At 41.6% G+C, this 26729-nt stretch overlaps 2 protein-coding genes across 4 annotated transcripts in view; one reads left to right on the top strand and one right to left on the bottom strand.

Annotated features, from left to right (window-relative positions):
- The window catches only part of Prorp (protein only RNase P catalytic subunit), a 92742-nt gene extending 88098 nt beyond the window's left edge, over positions 1–4644 (bottom strand). The window contains exon 1 of one of the 2 annotated variants that reach the window (XM_039111975.2): positions 4592–4644. Coding sequence is in view for 1 of the 2 variants with exons in the window: in NM_001106730.2 (NP_001100200.1) it covers positions 1825–2810 (986 nt within the window). In the remaining variant the exon portion in view is untranslated. Of the gene's footprint in view, positions 1–1824; positions 3324–4591 lie in introns of those variants that run through there. The other variant, NM_001106730.2, reaches the window with a different exon arrangement.
- Ppp2r3c (protein phosphatase 2, regulatory subunit B'', gamma) lies at positions 3428–26616 on the top strand. Of its 2 annotated transcripts, NM_001014196.1 has the most exons (14): positions 3539–3565; positions 3916–4117; positions 7855–7982; positions 8365–8469; positions 9023–9135; positions 12551–12648; positions 13893–13963; positions 17213–17345; positions 19079–19134; positions 19209–19284; positions 19643–19779; positions 23206–23343; positions 24612–24671; positions 26318–26613. In NM_001014196.1, exons 2-14 carry the CDS (start codon positions 4060–4062, stop codon positions 26504–26506), a joined length of 1362 nt encoding a protein of 453 aa, NP_001014218.1. In that variant the 5' UTR covers positions 3539–3565; positions 3916–4059; the 3' UTR covers positions 26507–26613. The 2 variants fall into 2 exon arrangements, with proteins under 2 accessions (XP_008762882.1, NP_001014218.1); XM_008764660.4 differs by lacking the exon at positions 3916–4117 and having other exon boundaries at positions 3428–3565; positions 26318–26616.
- Positions 26617–26729: the final 113 nt, after the last annotated feature.

Raw genomic sequence — 26729 nt, 5'->3', positions numbered from 1 at the left:
GTCGACAAGCGATAGCTCACACACACAAACAAAAGAACTGTGTAAAAATAACTAACTGTTCCCATACTTTCAGAGTTACTTTAAAATGGGATGATATGCACATGATCTTGCTGCAACTCGACACACAGACCGTAATACATGTAGTCCAGAGACAACGATTCAGCTCAGGAGGTGCCAACTCCAGACAGCGCAGCACTATAATCCGTTAGCGTAACTGCTTTTACTCAGTATTTCCTTCTAGACTGAGATACAGACTAGAAAAAATGCTCCCTAATTAATTTGTATTGTTTACAAGAAAAATTTTATAATTAATTTATATTAGAATTTACAAGTATATTCTCAAATCATACTTGCTGCCTTCCCCCAGCATTGCCTCAAAATGGGCATGAAGTAAAAGTTGTTTAAAAATGCCTTAATTTTCAACTTCATGCAGACTAAATAAAGATGACCAAAACAAAAGCTTAAACAATGAAAGGATATTTCACAGAAAAGTTCTTATACAAAAAACACATAAGAAAAAGGGCCACTAGGTGACATTTTAATTTACAAATTGGCATCATTTTGGTCGACAGAGAATTGCGACACATGTTTTCCTAAATTCTAAAATTCTACTCCAAAACCAGTGTCTTGAAACAAAATGAAACCTGAACCCTTTGGCATTGGAAGATTTGTCTGGGACTCCTCTTCTTTTGATAGTAAGTACGAAAAGATAATTAGACACGACTGCTACCTGAAAGTTCTGTAAACATGCTATATGATAAAAAGAGAGAAAATAAAATAAGGGTCAAGAAATGAGGCTCAAAGATTGAAGCAGCCCGGTAGTGGTGTCGCACACCTTTAATCCTAGCACTTAGGAGGCAGAGGCAGGCGGATCTCTGTGAGTTCGAGGCTAGCCTGGTCTACAAACCATGTCCAGGACAGCCAGGGTTACACAGAGAAACCCTGTCTCGGAAATACTCACGCATGCCACACACACATGCAGACATAGACTGAAGCAGTAGACATTTATGTGGTTAATAACATGAGTCAAAGCAAAGGAGAGTTGGGGGGTGAGGGGTGAGGTGGGAATAGCCAAACAAGACAAGACTCAAAATAAAATGGAAGGATGGTTCTCTATTTAATGCTTGAGTATCGGAACTGATCAGGAACTGCATCATCCACTCCAATCACTGTAACTGATGAAACACAGGACTACAGCCTACCTACTGCACATATTTCAGTAGCCACCTTTGAAAATAAGAATATGATCATCCAGTAAAGTACTTGGTGCACAAGCAAGATCTGAGCTCAGATTCCCCAGAACCCACACCTAAGCCTGGCAGAGCAGCCTGACCCTGTAACCCTAGCAGTAAGGGTGTGAAGACAGGCAGATGCAACCTGCGAGTCTAGACAAAATGCTAAGCCCCAGGTTCAGTGAGAGACTCTTGTCTCAAAAGTAAGATGGAATTTGACTGAAAAAATAAAAAACAAAAAGAAAAAGAAACCTTAAGTCAACCTCTATTGTTGGCACATGCTGTGCCCACACACAGATACAAACCCTTTACTTGCTATAATGTTGCTTGTTGTTCATGCCAGACGCCTCAGAAAATATAGTTCTAAAAAGAAGAGATCTGTTTATATAAAAACAGAAGGTGCTATATAATTTCCTTTTACGTGACAAGTAGAGAGTAGTACAAATTTACCCCTACTACTTTCTTAGGAGAATATTTTGTTTTAAAGGAGAAACAACTCTTATCTCAAGACAGAAAAAGGCATAAGTTGAATAAAACGAGTCTTAGCAACTAATAAACAAAACACAGACCACATATACAAAATCAAAGTTACCTTTCAAACCACGTCTTTATACTGTGTGCAAATGACTCTCCAGGATACAGCTGATTATTCCTTAGATACAAAAGAATGTCCAGGAGTTGGTTTGAATACTGATCATCATTCATGTCTTTGCCATGATCAAAGAAGGCTTTTAAAGTTTCCAACAGAGGGATGAGATTATGACCTACCAACTCCTGATACAAACTCCAAGCCACGTTCACATCTTGATGAAGGAGGGCTCCTTGTATACAGTCACCATAGTTCTTTTTGGAAGGGACCATGACTTTTTTAATATCTTCTAACAGCAACAAGGCCTCTCTCCATCTGTCTGAGTGGATTAATCCCCGGATGAGAAGGGTGTAACCCCCAGATTCTAAACTCTTGTACTTGGCTTTCATTATTTCGTAGACATCGATAACTTCTGACGTCTGCTTATGAAAGACACAGAGATATAAATACTTGACGAGTAAATTATACCCCACGATACCATTGTTCTTTGCTGCTACCCAAGCCAGGAGAGACTTGGCCACATCGACTGAACTGCAGCTGCGTGTCATCTGTGAAATGACGAAGTCTTCGAAACTGGCCTTTCCTTTGAAATCTTCTTTAAGTTTATCCCACTCTTCGGAATTCAAAGGTTTAGTTGGGAGTTGGACAGTGCTTTTCACAGGCAAGGTGTGACCTTGATTCTGAGGGTTACCACTTAGGTGGGACCTCTTCTTAGCCTCTCCAGCAGCAAAATAATGAGGACCAGAAGAAGCTTGTTTATTGCTGTCATTTCCTTTCTTGAGTGTTCTAGCTTTAGTAACCAGTAGATTGAGTATTTTGCTATTTGGAGGGGTGGTAGGTTTAACAGAAAACCATCTCTGTTGGTTCCCGATGACACAGTGAACCCCGAGAAAGAAAGAGGCAGAAGAGGTCGCAGGGCCTAGTTCAAAATAAGGGTTGCTCTTCCAAAGTTTCAGAAAGCTCCGAAAACCAGACAAATAGAAAGTCATTCTGCTGTGAGTTGAATGAGACAACTTCTAAAAACAGCTTCACTCCACTATGTAAAATTAAGGTATTGAGGGCTGAAGACAGTGGAAGCCCAGTTCTTGAATTTTTTTTTTTTTTTTGTTTCTCCCTTATAAACAAGCCAAGATTATATGTTTGGAGCGATTTAATGTGAAGGAAAGCACAAGAGTTCTATTCATTAAATAACAATCCAAGGACATCCAACACTAGTAGCAATCCCTAAACCAGAAGACGGAACGGAAATCCTGAGGTGCCTGTTACCTTCCAATTTTCGAATCTGAAGAAAAAGCACATGGACCTCCCAGTTTAACTCCTGCGGATTACTACGGTCCTGAAGAGGGGCGGGATATCACGGGAGCGAGAACACGAAAATAAATAAAATCAGTCAGGAACCACCAACCGTAGTTCCAGCAGCAGCAAGAAAAGCCAGTCTAGGGTTCCTTGCTTTTCACAACTCTCTCCAGGACGCAAAACTCTTCAGAGAAGGGGGTGGGAATCAAGGAAATGCAGCATAAACATCACAGAGAAGGAAGTGAGGTTGAGAAAGAGTTCAGACTTAACTGTACGGACTGCTGACAAACGAAGTTCACTTCATGAAACAACACACCACGCTACTCAAGCTTAAAGCAACCATAAATGCGGCGAAAACTACAATTCCCACAAGGCACCGCGCTGAACGAGCCGCTGGGGCCTGAATGGCTGGAATTCAGGCGTTCTGTTGAGTATGGCGAAGATAAAGGTAATTTTGAAATTTTTAGTATCCAAGAGGGCTGGGTACAGCTTCGGAAGCGTCTATTACATCTTGGGAACTGTTAAGGTTTCCAGAGAGAAAACAAAAATGTGACGAAAATACTTTTCTCAATTAGGAAATGCCAATGGAGTCCTTCACCTGTGGTGCGCACGCGCCAAATGCCCAAACGAAGAAGTCACGCAGATTTCTTCTGGCCTTTAAATATCTGACTTGCTGAGCTGGGACACCCCCTTAAGAAGGATAATTTTTTTCATCTATTTCATGTCTGATTTCGTCCCTGTTAGCGTGATCGCCGTATCTGGAATAGCTACAACATCTTTCCTTTTTTTTCTTTATAGCCAAGGCTTCCGCCCTTGCCCAAGATGGCGTACAGGCATCCTTCTTAACTTCCACTTGTTTTGGTGGCGTCTGACGTTGCAGCTGGTAGTGGGTGGAGCTGTTAACAAACCGCAAATGTAGGGTCCTCTGAGCGGGAGTCAGCCATGGACTGGAAAGACGTGCTTCGTCGGCGGTTAGCGTCGCCCAACTCGGATCCAAAGAGTGAGTTTGAGAGGGACCGCCCTCTAGATAGCCCGCCCTAGGCTAGAAGTGGCGGACCAGGTGAATAGGGTAGCGGAGGAAGTGAGAGCCGTACTTTGCGCGTCTGTTAAACTTCCCTGACAAAGGAGTCAGAGTGGAATGTGCTTTCGAGATATACCAAGGGGTGACCCACATTTCTTGGTAAATGACCTGCTAGGAATGAAAGCATAACGGTGGTTCCCATTTTCCACGATCTTAAACTTAGAAACTAGACTTAGGAACCTTGATTCAAACCTTCAATCTTACCAAGACTTGTAATTCATCCTTATAGGTTTTTTCCTCCGTAGGAACAGCGTTTTATCATATAGCCGAGGCTAGACTTGAATTATTTACCCTTTTTGTTCCTGCCTCCCGAGTGCCTGTCCCCTTTTACGCTCACTTTTCACTTAACCCTCCATTTTTAAATTTCATCAATCCGTTTTACATTGCTTGTACCTTGGTCCTTCACACTTGCTTGCCAGTCTTGTTAAATCCTTCCAGTTCCACACCAGCTCCTGGGCAGCTGCAATTGGCTAAAGCAAAACAGAACCTGGCTAGAGAGATGGCTCAGCCAATTAGAGGCTAGACCCAAACCAAAAAGATAACCCAAATCATTGTGCATTGTGAGTTCTATGCTAAAGTATCTGTTTTGGTTGTATCTGCAAGAAGAGCATTTGCTTTTCTACACTTAATTCATCTTCCCAAACCTCCAGTCTGGCTTCTCTGTTGTTCCCCTTAAATTGGTGAGCTAGCTTATTTTTCAACTCTGTATCTCAAAGAGGAAGTAGACGCAGGTTATAAAGGAGAGCCTCAACTGTTGCCAGTTACCATTTCTCTCAGGTCTTAGGTATGTATCCTTACCTCCGACCTTCACCTTTAAAATGAATTGTCACTGAGCACATGGCTTTAATCCCAGCACTTGGGAGGCAGAGGCAGGTAGATCTCTGAGATGGAGACCAGCGTGGTCTACAGAGTTCCTGGACAGCCAGGACTACACAAAGAAACCCTGTCTCTAGAAAAGAGTTGAGTGTAGTTGAGTCCCTCCTGCCCCTCACTAGACTGCATTCTTTCTCATACGGTCACTGGCTTCTCTTCAGTGTTTTCCTCTCATACATTGGTAACTTTGCTTTTTCTCCTCAATCATTTCCATTGCCATTAACAAGTGTGTAATGTATGTGCATGTGCACTGCCTGCTGAGCGAAAATTGAGGACGTGGCCTACACCTGGTTGAGGAGAAGCTTTTGCTGTAGCTACGAGGGCGAGTTCAGACTAGGAGAGTCCCGGCTGAACCGGAGCAGCAGAATAGACTTTAGCATGAGAGGAGAGTGGTGGGAAAGAGCAAGGGGGAGGGGCAAGTGGACCAAGAGAGCACGTGGGTACCAAGAGAGTGAGTGAGGAGCCCACATGCCTGAGTTATACGGGATCAGAAGCTGAAGGAAGCTGAGTCCACTGGGGTGGTTTAGGGTAGGCCGTGAGGTGAGAAAAGCAAGGAGGAGCAAGCTGGGATCCTGCTTCTGCTGATATGTTAGTAGGCACCTCAGTTAGCCATTTGTCCCAGGTTTCTTTGAGACCTGACACCTGCAAAGGCCTGCAGAAGGTACTGGATCCCCTGGAGCAGGAGTTACACTTGGTTGCCATGTGGGTGCTGGAAAACAAACCGGAGCCCTCTACAAGAGCAGCACGTGCTCTTAATCTACTGAGTCATCTCCCCAGTTCCCCTCCAAAGATTGCTGCTTTTCTCTTCACCTTTAATAGGAATACTACAACCGGACAGACCCTGAGTATACAGCAAATTATCTAGATTATGTGGATAATATTAACAGCTCCTTCTTAAGGCTGTAGCCACCAGTGTAGTAGATCCCCTATGCTAAATCTCTTTGCATACCAAAGGCTATATGTTCTTAAGCCCTTTACCTGGATTATCAGGTTTTCTTAATTGTTCTCATTAGTGTATAAAAAAGCTGGTATTTTTCCCAGTTAAGAAACTTCCTTAGGCCAGGTATATACCTGTAATTCCATCACTCCAGAGGCAGAAGCAGGAAAACCAATGCAAGTTACGCTAGTCTGTAAATGGCGAGTTCCAAGTTGGGGCTACAGATCACACCTTGTCTCAAAAGAAGTAAAGGAAAAACCAAAAAACAACAACAGCTCCCTTGTATGAGTTCCATACTTCTAGCTCTGCCTTGTACTTGTTTCTCTGGTAGCAACACTCAAAGACTTTGTGGTTTAAACTGTGCTTGTCTCTTATTCCTGCTTGTGAAGAATCATGAATGACCTCTACAAAGCTAATTCATTGGTCCTTCTCAACTCCCATTTTATTTGCAAAAATTTGCAGTTTTCTCCAGCAGTACTGAGCCTTACTAAAGAAACTGTGACTTGGTCCAAGGTTAAAGGTTAACATGACAGGGTCAACGGAAATGCTGTGACCTGGGGAAGTGCTCAGGAATCCCTAGAGTCATCTTGGGAAGAAAATGATGCAGAAGAAATAGTGTTGAGAAACTAGGTGGTAGAATTGAAGAGCCCAGTGAGGCTGAAGTGAAACTACAGTCCTGAGGTTCTAATTGATCAGGGGTGTGTGAGCGAGCTTACACCTTCAGAGAGAACCTACAGGAAAGACCTGTAATCTTGCTAGACATGGTAGCTCTCATCTGTAATCCCAGTACTTGGTCGACTGAGACAGCAGGCCATTTGAGCAACAGAGTGAGTAAGATTCTGTTTTAAAAAGAAGACAGAGAAAAACAAACAAACAAACAAAAAAAGAAGACAGAGGCTTGGGAATGTGGAGGTGTAGTTCAATGGTAGATGCCTGTGTGGTGAGCACACTGCCCAGGGTTTGGACCTCAGTAAGTATTATTTCCATGAATGTTCTCCTAAATAAAGAGAAATGGCTCACTGAGAAAGTAACTGTCTGTCACAGCAGGCGGGGGTGATGATAGAGGACGATGGGCACTGAATGTCAGCTTTTTCTTTTTTTCTTTTTTTTTTCTTTTTTCTTTTTTTTTCTTTTTTCTTTTTTTCGGAGCTGGGGACCGAACCCAGGGCCTTGCGCTCACTAGGCAAGCGCTCTACCGCTGAGCTAAATCCCCAACCCCTTTTGTTGTTTTTCTTAATGAGGAACTGTGGTCTTGAGGCTGAGATTTTCATGGTTCAGGGGGCTGTTCCTGTTGCTTCCCCCTCTAGCTACAGCGTCCAGTCCAGGACTCTGCAGTGAGTACTCAGGTGTTTGTGGTGATGTTAGCATTGAGAATTGAAGCCAGTGCTCGGTACAGGAGGAGCTCCGGTGTTCTCATTGTTTCTGTGCTGGGCACTGAACCAGGGCTGCGCACATGCCAGGTAAGCACTGCACCACCGAGCGTCCTCCTGGCAAACACTTTTGATAGGTGAGCTGAAACAGCACGAAGGTCTTTAAAAAGAGACAGTGACTTGAGGAATGCGAGCGTCACTTGAGCACAAGTTTGGGAGCATACAGATTCTCATTGTGCTTGTTTATGGTATACAGTTGAGCGGTTTGTGTAGGGAGGCTCTTACAGTGGAAGACAAGCGTATGTTCAGATCAGTATGCTCCATGTCTAAGCACAGTTGTAAAGGCCTTTCTACCACTGCACATATGTTAACTGGACTTAACGTATAGGCTATCCTAAGTAACACTGACACTTGATCTATGTGCTTTTCTCGATCTATGTGCTTTTCTCGTCTTACTTTTCCATTGTTGTTACTAGGGAAAAAAAGCGAACAAGAATTAAAAGATGAAGAAATGGATTTGTTTACCAAATACTACTCAGAATGGAAAGGAGGTAGAAAAAACACAAATGAATTCTATAAGACCATTCCCCGGTTTTATTACAGGGTAAGTGTGCTGTCTAGGTGGATATTTTTGAGTCTGTAAATGAAATATAATTTCAAAACTGGGACCCAAAGCATATATTTTAAAAATAGAGGATTACATTGAACATTTTATATATTTCACTACAGTTTATTCATCACTATGATAAAGTATTCTGGATCCACTAAAATCTTAAGGTTCAATATAAAGTGATACAAAAAAGAAAAAGTCCTATTCCCCCTTTTTTGACCTATAGGCTCTTCTAGCTTTTATTATAGATGGTAGTGGTAAGTATAGGGTTAGGTGATGTAGTCTCCAAGCTTGCTTGCTCTGCCCAGACTGTTAAGCTAGTCCTATTTTATTCGATGTGAATGGACATAAGGTGACTTTTCCAATGTGTTTTCAGTTGCCAGCTGAAGATGAAGTCTTACTACAGAAATTAAGAGAGGAATCTAGAGCTGTCTTTCTACAGAGGAAAAGCAGAGAACTCTTAGATAATGAAGAATTACAGGTAGGAGTGGTGTCAGAGTGGTTTAGATGTTACCCATTTACTTCTCCTATGTAAGTCCTGCAGGATGCCATTATGTGTCAGAATCATCCCTGTGGAGTGGCACTCCATACGTGTCTGAAGTGCCAGAGTGTGTACGTGTGAACCAGCACCTGCGTGGCCTGATTTCCAAAGATGGTGCTGTTGTGGTTTTGCTTTTTGAGTCCCCACGCAATCCTAATAAGTAGTCAAGGTTTGGGGGGCACTACAATGTGGTGCTCCGCAGAGGAGGATCCCAGCCCTGCCACGGCATGGCTTTAGGCAGTGGGCTTGATACCTTTATGCTTCACTTCTCACTTGTAAAGCAGAGAGAGCTGCCTACATTAGATAGTTACATGGACTAAAACAGCAATATAAACAAAAATAAAGCTTAAACTTTAGTAGGCACGATGTTATTAGTAGTAGTAGTAATCAAAATACTAGGGCATAAGTTTGTCATAACTTTACTAGACAGGAGTGATGCACTTGTGTTCTGAATCCATTGTTAACTTACCTTCATCTCCCTGATTCTCTTCAGAACTTATGGTTTTTGTTGGATAAACACCAGATACCACCTATGATTGGAGAGGAAGCAATGATCAATTATGAAAATTTTTTGAAGGTTGGTGAAAAGGCTGGACCAAAGTGCAAGTAAGAGTGATGTGATTTAAAGGACTGTGCTGTTGTGTTAGACATTATAAAAAAGACTTATTTATTTTTATTTTCATGAGTACACCGTCGCTGTCTTCAGCACACTAGGAGAGGGCATCAGATCCCATTACAGATGGTTGCGAGCCACCATGTGGTTGCTGGGAATTGGAAGAGCAGTCAGTGCTCTTAACCTCTGAGCCATCTCTCCAGGCCCATGTTAGACATTTTTAAGGCCTCAAATATTGATGGAAGTTGGACTTACCACTTTGACTGACTGGAATGTAATAAAATTACTTATAGTTAAGAAAAAGTTGAAGGTTAGGGAGATGGCTTAGTTAGTTGGATTCCAAGTAATTATGTTGAAGCTAGGTGTGGTAGCATATGTGTGTAACCCCCAGTGTTGGTAGAAGAAACATGGTCAGATATGTAAAGTTTGACTAACCAGCTAGTCAAATTGATGAACCCCAGGTTTAGTGTAGAGAATCTGTCTCAATAAATAGTGTGAGAACATGGAGGGAGACCTCCCATCAAGCTCTGGCTTCTCCATGTGCTCACATGCACAGCAACACAGCAACACAGACACATATGTACCACCTACACACAGGTGTTGCTGTGGAGTCATTGAACGAATATTACAAAGCTGGCTGCGGTAGCGCCTGTGTATAAGCCTAGCCCATGAGGCAGGGATGCTGGAGACAATCACGAACTGAAGACCAGCTTGGGCTTTGTAGTGAGAGCCTGTCTGAGAGAGAAGAGGCACAAGGTTAGGCATGACCCCCCCCCCCCCCACACACACACACACCCCTTAACCCCAGGACTCCTGAGCCTGAGGCATCCAACTTAAAGAAAGGTAATAAACCACACACACACACACACACACACACACACACACACACACACACACACACACACACACACCCACACACCCCTTAACCCCAGGACTCCTGAGCCTGAGGCATCCAACTTAAAGAAAGGTAATAAAACAGCAAGAAAACCAGAACCAGTGTGTGGTGACATGCTCTTGATCCCGGCACTCAGTAGGCAGACGCAGGGGAATCTCTGTGACTTTGAAGCCACCTTCCTGTAGGCTAGTCAGAGCTACTCAGTGAGACTCCCATCACAAAAGTGGGAGGAAGGATGGTAGGGTGTGTGTAGGGCAGGGTAGGGGGAATACCAAATTGGGAATGATGGCATACACCTGTCTTCTAACACTCCAGAGTCTGAGGCAGGAGGATCATAAGTTCAAGGCTAGTTTGTGCTGTGCTGCGCAGCAAGGTCCTATCTCAGAGGAAAGACAGAATAAACAAAATAATGTCGTTTACTGATTCTATGTCTTCATTCCTTTTAAATTCCTTAGCGAAGATTTACTTTTTCCTATAAGTAGAAATCTGATTTGCTTACTATAAAGCCAGTTTTAGGGGCACAGGAAGGTTTAGCACACGATAAAATTAAACCCAGCTGTCTAGAGCTGCAGTGAGTAGAAGACAGGGGTCTGCAGCAGAGAGCTGGCCACCTAAGGTAGTGTCTTCACAGCAGATTGGAGATGCATACGCAAGAGCAGGGACTGTGTAATGTACAAACTCCACAGTGGGCTTTTTGCAGGTTGAGTGCTTAATGATAAATATTTACCTGGCCTTTATACCAATCCACATCCACTTAAACACGTAATATTTTCTATTATGTAGTTATAAGACCATGATATTCCTTTTAGAAAAACTCTTTAGTATAGTCTTACAGATAACCCTTTAAATGCTACATATATCCTGGCCAGTGTATTAAACATCATGACCACTATATTAAGTCGTTTACACTCTATCTAATGGCCAAGGGAAACTTATTATAAGATGCTTAGACACCGGTGTGACATACTCAGTAATTGATCCCATAGATAGATTTTCAGTCATGATTTTAGTATGTTTCTTTGTCTGTAGTCTAGACTAGGTATGTTCATTTATGGAACACAGAGCTGCAGCCACCCCAGGAATGTGATGGCTCTTCTGTTGGCGATCACAAGCTCAGATGTGAGCTCTATGTGAACAGACCAGAGCCAGTTCTCATCAAAAGTAATGGTAGTGGTCTTCAGGTAGCTCTAAAGACAGATTCTCAGTCCTTTAAAGAGCAGGAGAAATGGAAGAAAAGAAAAAAAAAGGTTTTTTTTGTTTCTTTTTGGCTTGGTTCAATTTGAATCAGAGTCTAGCTCTAGCCCAGGCTGACCTGAAACTCACTCTGTAGCCCCGGCTGGCTTTAAACATGGTAATTCCAATGCCTTTACCTACTGAGTGCTGGAGTTAGAGCATGCACTTTATTCCAAGCACTGTTCTGTATGCTGAGAGCATCTGCGCACTGCACACACCTTTCCCAGCACTGGAAGGCAGAGGTGGGCAGAGCTCGGTGAGTGCAAGATTCTGTCCCAAAAACAACAACAACAAAAAAGGAACTCTGGGTAAGGGAGTGTTTTCTCACTGATCTGACCAATCACATATCCACTTGGAATTTTTCTTTTTCTTTTTTTTTTTTTTTTTAAGAATTATTTATTTTATGTATGTGAATACAGATGTCTTCAGACTCACCAGAAGAGGGCATCAGATTCCATTGCAGATGGTTGTGAGCCACCATGTGGTTGCTGGGATTTGAACTCAGGACCTGTGGGGAAGCAGTCAGTGCTCTTAACTGCTGAGCCACCTCTCCAGTCCCTCAGCCTACTTTCTTATACAATCCAGGACTGCCAGCCCAAGGGTGGCCCCACTCACCATGGCTGGGCCCTCCTCCATCAATCACACTAATTGAGAAGATGCCTTACAACTGGATCTCATGGAGACATTTCCTCCACTGAGGCTCCTTCCTCTCTGATAACTCTAGCCTTTGTCACACACAGAACCAGCAGTTCACACAGTAGGAGCAGAGCCATTGGAGCTGCTGTGTCCAAATTCTGTCATTACGCAGCAGTATTTGTTCCATATCACCTTTACACACAGAAATAGGCTAGAGTACGGCTCTCATTCCATTATCCCCCATTCCTAAGGTGTGATGGGTAAGGCTCCAGCAACCCTACTGATTTTCCTCCTGCAATTTAGGAGCCCACCTCTGCACAGTGTACCCGAGGGCAGTTTTGCAGAGTGACTGTCTCTTACTGAGGCCAGACGAAGGGGGCTGTCACAACAGGCAGCTAAGCCCCGGCTTCAGCTGGCTACCGCATGCATGCAGCTAGGTCGTTCATTCTCTGAAAAATGTAAAAAAAAAAAAAAAAAAAAAAATGCAAGTATTTACAACTTGCTTCAAATGTTGAGCTATGAGAAGTCTTTATAGTCTCTTAGTTTGATTTTTAGTTGTATTAATTCATGTTGTTAGTTAATTCTTATAGACATCATTTTTTACTATGCTGGTAGGCCATTTAATCTTTATTTCCTTTTTTCAGGCAATTTTTTACTGCAAAAGTCTTTGCCAAACTCCTCCATACAGATTCATATGGGAGAGTTTCCATCATGCAATTCTTTAACTACGTCATGCGAAAAGGTGATTGTTGTGTGTATTAGATTGAACTCTTGTCTGGGAACCAAGTAGACCTCGGTCTGTGCTTTTCTGTTACTTCTTCCTTGTCATGTGGCCTTTTCCCCATCCTATTATGGTTTTCCTGAACAACAGACAGAGGTGTGGTTTTTCTGTATTAAATTGAACTCATTATTTATTCAAAAGTCTTGTGTACCCTAAGGAAGGTGGCAAAATAGAAATAGCAGAAACATTCTTCTCCTTTTTCTGATCATACATGTACTCTCCCCAAAGGGCTTTTCCCGGTCAGCTCTGTTCCTCGCTTAAGTTGATGTCTTAACAATGATGTGAGGGGGCAGATTCACAACATGGGGCAGAAAGGTGTACAACACAAGACATGGTGTTGCACAGTCTGTTTTGTAGTTTTTGGTAAAATATTGAGACTCATTAAGCCCGCAGGGCTGGTCTTGATCTTCTGAGATCTTTGCCATCTAAGTAAGGAGCCAGTTGCTATTTGTAAGTGTCCTGAGAGAGGAACAGAGTGAGAGAGAGCTGAACTCATCAATTGACATGTTCCTGCTAGGCCAAGGGACTGCTCTCTCAGTTGGAAACTTGAGCTGTCCGCAGCTGCCCTAGTAGCGTATATCTGTCTGGTGTACTTGATTGAGCAGTAAAATCACTTTAATTCTTTTAAAAAGCAGAGCAAGAATTTTAGTGGGTAGTTTGAAATAATTTCAATTTACTGGTAATTTCATTTCACTAATATATATATGCCTGAAAGAATAGTCTCAAATTCACAACTGTGGTGTTGTTTTCAAGAAGCCTGTATTAAAACATTTTAGAGTTGTTATGAATCTTCTAAGATTATATGGTCTGCAGAATCTTACTGTGTATCGTTGTTAATTAATAGATGGGCTGCAGTAATTAACCTCAGGAGGATACAGACTTCACTGAAGACACAATGTTGTGCTAGCTCTCTTGGACGGAACACCAAGTTTAATGTTTGGAAACCAATATCCCCAGGGCATCAGTTTACTGTAGTTGTAAATGTGGCAGAGTTGTTGAATTGCCATTTCACGACTTTTTTTTTTTTTTTTTTTTTTTGGCTTAAATGCCTTACAGGGCACTAATTACTTAATGTGTGTGAAATGGGACTTTATGGAGTTCCCGAATTGGTCTACACTTCTAGTCTAGTGCCTTACTCTTTTGTTCATATATGTGCTAAAGAACAGATCTTAGTATTTAAATGTGATTTTCTTGTTTATTGTCAGTTTGGCTACATCAGACAAGAATAGGACTCAGTTTATATGATGTTGCTGGACAAGGATACCTTCGGGAATCGGTGAGTATTGATCTAGATCTAAGAAACAGTATAGATATCAGAATATTAGCATTAATTACCACGGAGTAAGTTGTCATTGTAGGTAAGTCTTACTTTGCTTGATTTTTGTCTTTTTTTTTTTAAGATTTATTTATTTATTTATGTATATGAGCACACTGCAGCTGTCTTCAGACACACCAGAAGAGGTCATTGGATCCCATTACAGATGGTCGTGAGCCTCCATGTGGTTGCTGGGAATTGAACTCAGGACCTCTGGAAGAGCAGTCAGTGCTCTTAACCGCTGAGCCATCTCTCCAGCCCTTGATTTTTGCCTTAATGGGTTTTGTTTTCCTGGTTTTACCTTTGTAAACATGTTAACTTTAGTATATATTGACCACATAAATAGTCTTTGGGTTCTTTTTTTTTCCAGCCTTTTAGAAAAATATTTTTTTTAAAGATTTATTCATTTATTATATTTAAGTACACTGTAGCTGTCTTCAGACACACCAGAAGAGGAGGGCATCAGATCTCTTTACAGATGGTTGTGAGCCACCATGTGGTTGCTGGGAATTGAACTCATGACCTCTGGAAGAGCAGTCGGGTGCTCTTAACCGCTGAGCCATCTCTCCAGCCCTAGAAAAATATTTTGATCTTTTTTTAAAAGAAAATGAGGCTGAGTATCATAGCACATATGTCTACTTCAGGCACTTTCGAGGCTGAGGCAGGAGGATTGTTGGGAGTTCAGAGGTAGCTGAAGCTCCACATAGAGTTCCAGGCCAACCTGAGCTATATCACAAAACATTATCAATAAATGAGTAGAATGGGTCTAAACAGGTTTAAAACTGATTGACAAGTGAAGTGTGGTGCCGCACACCTGTAATCCTAGGTTAGGAGGCCAGGATACAAGGACCACTGCAAGTTTGCACCTAGCCTGCTCCAATATAGAGCTCCAAGGTAGCTAGGGCTGTGAAGTAAGGCCTTGTCTCTGAGTTCCAAAAGAAAAGAAAGGAATTACTGAAGGAAAAAGTTTTTGTTTTTCTGTTTCTCAGTATGTGTGTGAGTTAGGCGTGTGAGACATATGGACAGGCAGACATGAAGGCCAGAAGTTGAGTTAATGTCAGGAATCATTTTAGTTCACTCTGTTCTTATTCATTGAGGCGGGCTCTTTGAGTCAAACCCAAAGCACGCTATATGGCTAGTTTGCTAGCCGGCTTGCCCTGGGATCCCTGGGTTGGTCTTCAAAGGCTGACGTTACAAGAGGATCACAGCATGCTGTCATTTATGTAAGTTCTGGGATCTGAACTCTGCTTCTCCCACTTGCAAAGCCACTGAGCCATCTCCCTAGCCAGCCCCTCTAGGGACTAGAAAGAGAGTAGCAGGGCTGGCACGTGCCACCGACCATGCGAAGGTTGAAGGACAACTTGATGTAGTTGGTTCTCTCTTTCCACCTGTACGTGGGTTTTAGGGCGCAGACTCGGGTCTTTGGGCTTGCACAGCAAGCACTTTATGTGCTTAGTAAACCATCATCTCACCTCAGCAGCTCCTGGCTATTCTCATAAGTGCATTATTATATTATCTTGAAGTAGACCAGAGCTTTGTTTTTACCCACAGGTTTAGAGGGACATGATAAGTTACCAGGAGGATACTTGTTTCCTATTAGGTGTGCATTTCGTTAGGCCAGATTGTGAATGAGATTAAAACCTCATGATCAGAATGGCTATGCTACTTCCATATTTTGGCAGTTATCTCAATTATGTGTGTATTTAAATGCTTATATTTTTTCTCTAATATGGAGCCCTCTTATAGAGCTTAAGGGAGAAGGTATGTTGGGCATAAATATCAGCTACTGAGTTAACTATTCAAATATGTGTTTAATCATCATTTTGTCGCTTCCAAAGACACTATACATAGTTCTTGTCCTTTAAGATTCAGATCAACATTGTAGTAAATCACTCTTGCTTCCACCTGTCTCTGTAGAAGCAACAGCAGAAGCGGCAGATGAGGTCGGAGTAGATAGTAGCCACATATTGAGCCTTTTAGGCTATAGTGAAGAGTTTAGATTTTATTATGAGATTCTGAAGAAGCCAAAGTTTGAATGTGTTGTCAGGGTTGGTTTTTGTTTGTTTGTTTGTTTTGCTTGTATTTATAGTTTGTGTGTGAATGTGTGGAGGCCAGAGAACATCTTGCAGGAGTTGGTTCTGTCTGTCATGTGGGACCTGGGAATTGAGTCCATGTCATCAGGTTGGCTACTCTTAAGTGCCTTTACCCATAAGCCATTGTGCCTGGCCTTTGGTTTTCAGTTCTAAAGAGTGATCTGGATGTATTATGGGAGCTTGTAAGAACATTAAATGGAGGCAGAAATCATAGGCAGCTGTCATAGTTGAAATGGTAGTGACCGGGTTGACTGGTGACTGCTGAAGAAGCCAGAAATAAACCTGGACATGCCGCCTCACACTGAGGAGGCCACGACAGGAGAGTACTCGCAAATTTGAGGCCAGCCCGAGCTACATAGTGAGACATTATTTCACCCCCCATACCCTCTCAAAAGCTAAAAATAGATCCACTCAGTATACATTTTGGACATTCTACCTTCCCCTCTACCACACTGAAAAGGAAGAAAGGAAGAAGGGGGGGGGGGAAGAGGGGTGCAAAGGAAAGAGGAAAGGAAACATGAAGAAATCACATGCCTTCGTGCTAGGTTGGATATGTGGTGTAGGGAATGGACACAGGGAAAGGAAATGTAGAGATCAAAGTTGAATCCTAAATTTTATTCTGATAATAGCAAGTGGGGGATGAAAGAAAGTCCATGAATTCCGCGAGGAGCTGGCAAGAGCTCAATTTAGACACCTTGTTTGAGTGCCTGCTCTTTATGAACTTATGAGTCTCTGATCTTCCAGGCATATGCTAAAATAGAGCAAAAACAAAGTTGTTAAAATAAATATAAAATGCCACAGGAGACTTGTATTTGTTAATTTGGATGTTGTGAAACGGAGTCTCACTTTGCAGCCTTTGTGGCCAGCCTGGACTTGAACTTGCAGTGATCCTCCTGCCTCTGCCTCCTCCCAAATATTGGGAATACTGGTATATCCAGAAAGTTTTAAATATAATAACTTGGTGTTCTAATGTTGTGTCTTTTGCTGAAATAAAATGCTCTAACCAGAGCAATCTTAAGGGAGAAAGGGTTTTATTTGGCTTACAATTCCAGTTTCCTGTGTGTCATAGTGGGAAGTGAAGGCAAGACATTTAACCGACATTTTCTTTTGTTGCCAGGACTTAGAGAACTACATCCTGGAGCTCATCCCCACCTTGCCACAGTTAGATGGCTTGGAAAAATCCTTTTACTCCTTCTATGTTTGTACAGCAGTTAGGAAGTTCTTCTTCTTCTTGGACCCTCTAAGGACAGGTAAAACAGTATCTGACTTGAATATGGGATATTATTTGTTGATACTATCTTAGTATTAGAAAAGTTCCAACACCTTCTCTGTTTTTAGAGTCAGTGGCAAATCTCAGAGTGGGAAAGCGTACAACCCATGTGCTTTCCTTTATATAAAGAGTTTCCGGGATATTCCTGCATTGACTGTAACCAGCTGTACAGTGGTGGGTGTCACCTACTGTCTCAGTGCTGTGGAGAGATGCCATGGCCTCGGCAGCTTTTATTTATTTATTCTTATTTTTTATTTTTTTTTCCCGGAGCTGAGACCGAACCCGCTAAATCCCCAACCCCCTCGGCAGCTCTTATAAAGGACAGCATTTAACTGGGGCTGGCTTAGAATCAGAGGGAGGCATGGAGGCATAGAGCCAGACATGGTGCTCAGAGGTAGCTGGGAATTTTAAATCTGGATACACAGGCAGCAGGAAGAGAGAGAGACTGGGCTTGGGCTTCAGCGTTTGAAACCTCAACCTTGGGGGCTGGAGAGATGGCTCAGTGGTTAAGATCACCGACTGCTCTTCCAGAGATCATGAGTTCAATTCCCAGCAACCACATGGTGGCTCACAACCATCTGTAGTAGGATTTGATGCTCTCTTCTGGTGTATCTGAGGACAGCTACAGTGTACTTATATAAAATAAATGAATAAATCTTAAAAAATAAAATAAAATAAAAGGCTAAATGGTAAACTATGTTATAAAAAAAAAAAAAAAAAAAGAAACCTCAACCTTCATCCACCCACCAGTGACCCACTTCCCTCAATAAGGCCACACCTCCTAATCCCTGTCAAGTAGCACCATTTCCTAATGGCCAAGCATTGAAATATATGAGTCTATGGAGGCCATTCCTATTTAAACCATCTCTATGCAAATCGTAACACCACCCTCTTGAGAATTTCCCTCACACTGAGCATGATGGTGTTGCTTTAATCACAGCACTCAGAAGGCAGAGGCAGTCAGTTCTCTGTGCCAGCCTGGTCAACATAGTGAGTTCAAGGTCAGTCTGGGCTATATATACTGTCTCGCTAATTAGTTAACTAATTAATTAAAAGTATATAGCTAACTAAAAAATTGAGGGTTTCTATGAGTATACTGATAAAAGTATATTTACTAATCTGGCCACCACTCAAAAAAAGAGAAAGAATCCATTACAGATAAATGACTTCCCAATACAAATTTTTCATAAGAAGAGAGCAATTACCCAGTAATTGCTTTGATCCCTTTGCTTTTGTCTCTGGAATTTAAAGGAGTGCATCACCACACTTGGCAAAAGGGAAGCTGGAAAGTGATGACATTGATGGCACAGGTGCTGTCTTCAGGAGGATGAGCCTTAGCCTTCACGGCTGAGCTAGAAGCCCTACCCCTCATACCATACTGTCCCTGTTGGAAAGTATGACTTAACTTTTTGTAGATTTGAATAACGTAGTTTTAGTAGGAATTTACGCTTAGCTTCTTGCAGTTGGAGTCATCCGAGTAGATAGGTAGTTTGTGGGTAGTTGGGGTTTGTTTTGTCTTTTTTAGTCTGGAGTTTTTGTTTTACTTGGCTTTTGTGTGTGGTTTCTTTTTCAATGTTTCAGTTTTATAACAAAATATAAGGCACCTAAGAGCTGCTCTAGCTGTTTATCATATCAACCCTGGGATTGCCTTTGTGAAACAACATCTTTAAAAAAAAATCCTCAAAACAAATTGTGTTTTATTATTTTTTTAAGGGAAAATCAAAATTCAAGATATTTTAGCATGCAGCTTCCTGGATGATTTACTGGAGGTAAATATTTTTTGAACTAAATTTTACCACATGATAATTGCTGTTTTCTAATTATATTTTTTATGTTTATTTAGCTAAGAGATGAGGAATTGTCCAAAGAAAGTCAAGAAACGAATTGGTTTTCTGCTCCTTCTGCCCTGAGGGTCTATGGTAAGCTCTGGTTTCTAAAGTCCCACCGTGGGTTCCCATGGGTGGGGTGTCAGAGGACTGTCATATACACAGGCTCACCCCAGTGTTCCCACCACTTAAGGGTCAGGACTGCAGTCTGCTGAGGTGTGCTTCTTACACTACTAATGTTTGAATGTTTGGAACTCTTCCATAGTTACATGCTTTGTTTTCAGTAGAACAATGGAATCCGATCCTTTTTCATTCGCTATTGTCTTATTTTGTATCAAATGCAGTTGTCAGGATTCACATAGGGGTGGGTATTCGGGAGTGTTTTGGTTTTACTGAGTTTCATTGGTCTTCTTTCAGTATCATTTTGTGTTTCTATTATCTTTTTTGCAAGGTCAGTATTTGAATCTTGATAAAGATCATAATGGCATGCTAAGTAAAGAAGAGCTCTCCAGATACGGAACAGCCACCATGACCAATGTCTTCCTAGACCGAGTTTTCCAGGAGTGTCTCACTTACGATGGAGAGATGGTAGTTATCGAAACCTGCTGGGTTCACACTTTTAGGCTCCCACAGCCTCTATAAGCTGTTTTCTTGATATATATCAACAAGTTTTGTCTGTCTGTCTTAAAGATAGGGTCTTATGTAGACCATGCTGGCATTGAACGTGACTTGTAGCCAAGCCTGGTCTCGAGCTCTTGATCCCTGTTGTGCCGTCCCAGGTGCCAGGCCGACAGGAGGGCACCGGCGTTGTTGAGCACTGTTAATGCCAGTGTGTAACAGGGCCTTAAACTATTAAGGCAGTGGAGTTACTTGACATTCTGAGTCCACTCTTTAGGAAATTCAGTTAAAAATACTTACCTTTAATCCCAGCGCTCCAGGGGCAGAGAATCTCTGAGTTTGAGGACAGCCTGGTCTACAGAGTGAGTCCAGGACAGCCAGGGCTACACAGAGAAACTCTGTCTCTAAAACAAATAACAAACAAAACAAAGGCAAAAGTTTTCTTCCAGGCTTAAAGCACATAGCAAATATATTTTCCATTCATTGACAGTGTACCTAAGGTCTAGGAGTGTAAACTGGTAAAAAGAACGGAACAGTCAGTAAATCCTATAAGCATTTCTGTATAACTTGGTCAGTCATTAAATTACCAGATCTGACATAGACATTTGCTCTGATTTAAATCAGGCCCATTGCCTTAATTAGTAGAGACAGGTACCTCTGTTGCACAGGCTGGCCGGAACTTCCTGTGTCCTCACTCCTGAAGTCTCCTCTAAGTGCTGGGGTTCCAGGTGCAAAGCTACCAGGGCCAGCCAGAGTCAGAATGTTCACTGTGTCTGCATCAGTGTCTTTTCCCTCTCAAAATACACGGACCTCTAGTTACACTTAGTTTTAGAACTTACATCTTAGATTAACAGGTATAATAAAGAGGTAAAAGTTTTGTTAAATATTCCCTTTAATGTTTTCAGTGTTTCCCCTTCTGAGGAGGAGAGTCTCACTGTGTAGGTCTGACTGGCCTTTGACTTACTGTGTCAGTCTAGCCTCGAACTTAGCTCTGCCTCCCTGGTGCTGAGTTTTATATACCATTGCCACCAGGCCTAGCAAGGTAACTTTTTTTTTAAATCTCACTCTGTAGCCTTTGCTGACCTGGAACTCAGAGATCCACCAGCCCTCTGCCCTCTGAGTGCTGAGATTAAAGATGCACCACACCCAGCTTTGAGAAGAAAAATCATAAATAGCATTTTAAAATCACTATTCTTGCTTTAAAAACATGTGGAAGTCAAGCTTATAATTCGAATACCTGGTGGGTGGAGGCAGGAGGATCATGAGTTTATGGTCAGCCTGAGCTGTATGATAGCCTGTTAAAACAACAACCAAAGGCCATGAAAGTAATCTTAGAGGGGCTAGGAAAGGTACTGGATACCTATAACCCCAGGACAGAGAAATGGCAGAATTTAAAATTTGTATTCAGATGGACTACAGGTGATAGAGCAGTGGTACAAGGAGGCCCCACCCCACTCCCACCATCCCACCCCCACCCCCCCTCCCCCCCCAGACCATCAGGGAACAGATATTTGCAGTATGGTTCATAAGAGCAGCAAAATTGCATTTATGAGGTAGTAATGAAAATAATATTATGGTTGGGTGTCACCACAACATGAGGAACTGTATTAAAGGGTGGTGGCAGCATTAGGTAGGTGGAGCACTAGGTTAGGGCAGCTCGACAACGAGGGAAATGTAGCAGAGAGAATTTTCCCAGGAAAGACTGCCTAAGTAGTAGTCATACGGATAGAGTAGCTCTCCATCACACTGTGCCACTGATGCAAGCAGGTTAGGCAGCACTAGGCTTGTCCAGCAGCAAAGGAAAAGTGACTCCAGGACTCCTGACATAGACTGCTGGAGGCTTACAGTAAACAGACACCTTCTGGTGAATAACAGATCAGAGCCATAAGTGGATGGGGTTAAGCCTTGATGAACCGCCATCTCTGTAACTCTTGTTTCGCTTTTTAAAGTCAGGGTGTCATGTCACTGAAGCTGGCCTCGGTGCTAGAATTACAGGTGTGCTCTGCCATGCCCTGTTTACTCTTGGCTGAGGATTTAGTCCAGGGCTTCTTTGTGGGTGCAGGGCAAGCACTGTAACAACTGAACTAAATCCTTATGCTACTTCCTTAATTTCTTATGCTACAATTTTATGCAAAACTGTTCTTTATTATATCCTACAAAATCTCTTTCAAGAATGTGAATTTCTTTTCCTATCCTTTTTGTAAGACAAGTATTCTGCCAGGCATAGTGGTTCATATCAGTAGTCACAGCACTCAGGAGACTAAGACATAAGCTCTTGAGTTTGAAGCCAGCCTGAGCTACACACTGAGTTCTAGGACAGCTTTCAACAAGTGAAGTTAATAAAAACATAAAAACATAATCCATAAGTGTCCCCTTTACAAGGGGCTAACAATCTGTTCATCTGTTTCTAGGTTCATATTTTTAAATTTTTCTGTTTGTGTGTGCAGTTTTACATGCCTGTGCGAGTACAGCTCTAGGTGTCATCCTCAGAGAGGCTGTTTACCTTGGGACAGGATCTCTGGTTGGCTGGGAGGCACTAATTAGGTTAGACTGGCTGGCCACCAAACCCTTAGGATCCTCATCTTCATCTCATCAGTTCAAGTGTGTGCCACCATCCTGGACGTTTTTACATGGGAATGGATTTGAACTGAGGTCCTTGTGCTTGTAAGGCAAGCGTTTTACCACCTGAACCACCTCCCCATTCTATTTAAAATCTTTTCATTTCTTTTACTTTGGAGAAATAATCTTGCATGCCCGTGCTGACTTCAGTTCTGCTTTCCAAGTGCCGGGTTACAGGCATGTGCTGCCAAGCTCAAACCTGGTCCTGTAGACTGCGGATGCCCTGGTGTACCTGCATCCTTAGCTGCTTGTTATCCCCAGTGCAATAGAGACGCTCTATAAGTTACTGTGTTGTTTAAGTACTAACAGGAAAATCTATGATGGGTGTTAAGTTAACATTTTTTCCCAAATATTTTCAGCCCACAGTTGATGTGATCCACAGAAATGGATGATTGTGTTATGAATAACAATTTAAATAGACTGATGTCCGTTCTAGAGAAAATAGATTCTTCAGAGAAATGACACTGAAGTGAAGACAAAAATTAAATGGCAGCATAAGATAGCTTAATCACTGTCTTGACAGTTTTGTAGTATAATGGAAGAAAGTTATTGTTTAACTAAGGAAATCTCTCAAAGAAAAAGACCTGGGTCTCTCAAAACTGTACCACAGAGTGGTGCCTACTTCAGATTCCTAGAAACCAACACTAAATGCATAAATGATTTTATTTCATACTTTTAAAAATAGTTGAATTTGCCATCTGTGGCAAAATAACGTCACCTCAGCAAATACTCATTTAACTTCACTCAAGACTTCGTATGAATGCTTTCTTTCTGTAGGACTATAAGACCTACCTGGACTTTGTTCTCGCCTTAGAAAACAGAAAGGAGCCCGCGGCTCTGCAGTATATTTTCAAACTGCTGGACATCGAGAACAAGGGGTACCTGAATGTCTTTTCCCTTAATTATTTCTTTAGGGTAAGTATGCTTTGGGGAAAGGAGCATTGTTGACCCTAAGATATCTTAAATATTTTAAATTATGTACTGACAGTTTTACCTAGCTTGTTTTTATGTAAATCAAGTCTGTTTTTTTCCTTCTATTCTTATGAAATGCATAGTGATAAAGTAAAAGCTGATTTTGTTAACCTTTTCAGCATTTCTTATGGAAACAAATGTGAATGGCTTAGCTAGCCTTTGGAGATGAGCTATCCTGTGCTTTTGGTCATCAGTAACAAATGTAAATGCCTAGCTCCTGTCCAGGAAAATTTTAGAAATTAGTCAGATTAATTGCTTTAAGACAATGTTTTTCAATGTATTTATGTATATAAGAGTTTGCCTGCATTTGTATCTGGGCATCATGTTATGTTCCTGGTGCCCTAGGAGAGGTACAAGAGGAGGGTGTTGGATCCTCTGAAACTGGAGTTATAGATGGTAGTGTGCCACTGTGTTGGTAACAGGAATCAAACCTGGATCCTCTCCAAGAGCAACAAGTGCTTTTAACCACCGAGCCATCTCTCCAGCCCCAGAATTGTGTGCTGCATTTCAGTGTTCAACAGATTTGAAGTACTTACCTTGGACTTTACTGGATCTCAGAATAACAGTGTCTAAAGGGGAGTTGATTGTATATGATAGGCATTCAGACCAGTAAATGTAGAGTATAAATGTCTGCCTTGGCCCTGCAATTCCCTGGTTTGAATGAGAATACCTTTTATTGTATGGGATAGTTTTGTGCTGTTTACCACATTTTCATAGCTAAGGGTTTTTTTCCCATAATACTTAACAAAATGTGATGTGTATAACACTATCAACAGTGGTAAGGCTCAGCCTGGACGTTGAAGTGAATATGTTCCTAACTCTGGATCCTTCTGCCTCTTGAGTGCTAGAATTACGGCATGTGCTACAATGCTGGGCTTTGATTTTAAAAGGAGTCCAGGTAGACTAGCTCTGTTTTTTCCTGAATAGAGATAGTGGAGAGAGTAAGTAGAGTGATAGGTATAGTAACAACAGTCTGCGGTCTTAACCCTCCTTCCTCACCCCGAGGTCTCAGTCACTAAAGTGTAAGCCTAGAAGAGTCCATGGTTGTGCTTCTCCAGTTGTGCAGTCAGAAAGACTGGCAAGCACAACAACAGTGAGGCGTACTGATTCACATGCATTGTGGAACTGGACAGGAACTGGGGGACGAGAAGGGTATTATGGGCTTTGTGAATTTAATTTTTTATTTACAGATTTATTTCCATTGAATACAGGCCATACAAGAACTAATGAAAATCCATGGACAGGATCCTGTTTCATTTCAAGATGTCAAGGTTATTGCCCTTTTATTTACCTATATAATATCGTCAGATAATATAGCCACAGTAGTAGTAAATAATGCTGTATCCAAGTTTGTATGGCAGTGACTTATGAAGTATGAAACACCATTCCAAATCAAGTTTTTGCTGTTACTTGTTCTGAACTGTGACTTAAATCATCAGAAATGGAGACAAATTTGGACTTACTGATTGATGAAGATGATGTCATTATCAGTCTTGTCTTCTCATGAAAACATTCATTTTATTTGAAAAATGTCAGTTAGCTTGCATCCTTTAGAAGCTGTTCTTTTCACTGTATCCCCAACATTCAACTGGAAGACTTTCGATTCACGCCCCTTTTTAGTATGCTGCCTGAAAGAGCCTTCATAACTTGATCTATTAAATTCAAGAGACAATCATCTTTCAGTATGAAAACCATCATATTCAAGGCCAGAAAGATGGCAAGGCAGGTAAAAGAGTCAGAGACTGCATTTAATTCCCAGCACTCATGCAGGGTATATGCTGGGCTGCTCACAACCATCTGTAACTCCAGCTCTAGGGGATCGTATGCCCTCCACTGGCCTCTCTGTGCACTGGCACGCACACCCACAAGCGCGCACACTTGCGCACGCGCACGCGCACAGAGATCTAGAGAACCGTCATCATTTGAACGCAGAGCACTTAGTCAGCAGTTTCACCAGTTAGGAAAAGTCACCCAGTAGGACCTTTTTGGTTCACATTGACTAACTAATAAAAGACCCTGACCAGTTTTAACCAAGAACAAGTCTGAAGGGCTATTTTGATATACACAAATGGGGGGAATTTCAAGCTTTGTAACAGGAATTTAAGAACATTAATCTTTAACCAATCTGGGAAAGAATATACACTTTAAAAGTTTATATTTTATGAACCTGAGTTACTCTAAATTTTTTTAAAAATGCAATTGCTTCTTTAAATGCTATTAAAAGTTTTAGAGTAATTTTACAACAAAAGATTAGAAAACACGGGCTAATGCATTGCAGTATTTATATTGTGTAAGTGATAACATAGAAGAGGTTCTTTCCTGAATTCTAGTTAAATCTTGGAACAGTTTCATTATTGTGGATGACTGATTCTTTAATATGGAGTTCCATTTCTCCCATCCTGGGAAGAGAGTAAAAGGCACTATTACTGGAAACAAAGCTTTGTCACTGTCTCTAAGCCACTTGAGATTTTATTACTTAGCTGAGCTCTTACTTAAAAGGTATGGTGACACTTAGTGGCAGAGTGCTTGCCCGGCATGAGACTGGATGTCTTGTGTTTGATTCCCAGCAGTGGGGTTAAAAAGAAAATTGTGTCAAGACTGCTTTACCCCTACACGGCAGTCAAAACCATAACAACTAGTTAGATGCATTCAGAGAATACTGTATTAGATAGCTCTGTCCTTTATTAGCTATGAGCGTAGATTAAACTGAGCTTATTTCCTTCATCTACAAAATAAGAGATAGTTATTCAGCTAAAGAATTTCCCAAGAAAATTCTGTGGTTAGAGATACCTATCAGGTGGAAAAGAAGAAACTGGAATAAAACTTTATACAATATTTCGAATGTCCACCCTGATTTTTACATCACTGTATGACAGAAATTACTTCAACCAGCTTTCATAATTTTTTTCTCTTACAGGATGAAATCTTTGACATGGTCAAACCTAAGGATCCTTTGAAAATCTCACTTCAGGATTTAATCAATAGTAATCAAGGAGACACAGTCACTACCATTCTAATTGATCTCAATGGCTTCTGGACCTATGAAAACAGAGAAGCCCTTGTTGCAAATGACAACGAGAACTCTGCAGATCTTGATGATACCTGATCTCTGCAAGAATAGACTTCCTTCATGAGGATGCCTGAATGCTGCATGCAAAACCCTGGAAGCAGAACCCCTAGAAACATAAATAAAACTCATCACATGCCTGTACACCACAGCAGGTATCTGGCTTACTAGAATTTTGGTTGCAGGTGGAACGATTTGAAAGTAATAGGACCAACTATTTTTTTTTTTTTTTTTTTTGTTATGGTGTAAGTTCTAGTTCTGT

The sequence above is a fragment of the Rattus norvegicus genome, chromosome 6, assembly GCF_036323735.1.
Source record: "Rattus norvegicus strain BN/NHsdMcwi chromosome 6, GRCr8, whole genome shotgun sequence".
Lineage (NCBI taxonomy): Eukaryota > Metazoa > Chordata > Mammalia > Rodentia > Muridae > Rattus > Rattus norvegicus.
The sequence above is the reverse complement of the archived record's forward strand: the minus strand, read 5'-3'. Positions and strand labels throughout refer to the sequence as shown.

Excerpts from the sequence above, each read along its gene's own strand:
- Ppp2r3c (XM_008764660.4), top strand. The coding sequence starts at position 3,463 with ATGCGGCGAAAACTACAATTCCCACAAGGCACCGCGCTGAACGAGCCG. Across the intron at positions 19,135-19,208 it reads TCCTGGATGATTTACTGGAG|CTAAGAGATGAGGAATTGTC; the intron begins GTAAATATTTTT and ends ATGTTTATTTAG. Across the intron at positions 19,780-23,205 it reads TCACTTACGATGGAGAGATG|GACTATAAGACCTACCTGGA; the intron begins GTAGTTATCGAA and ends TTCTTTCTGTAG.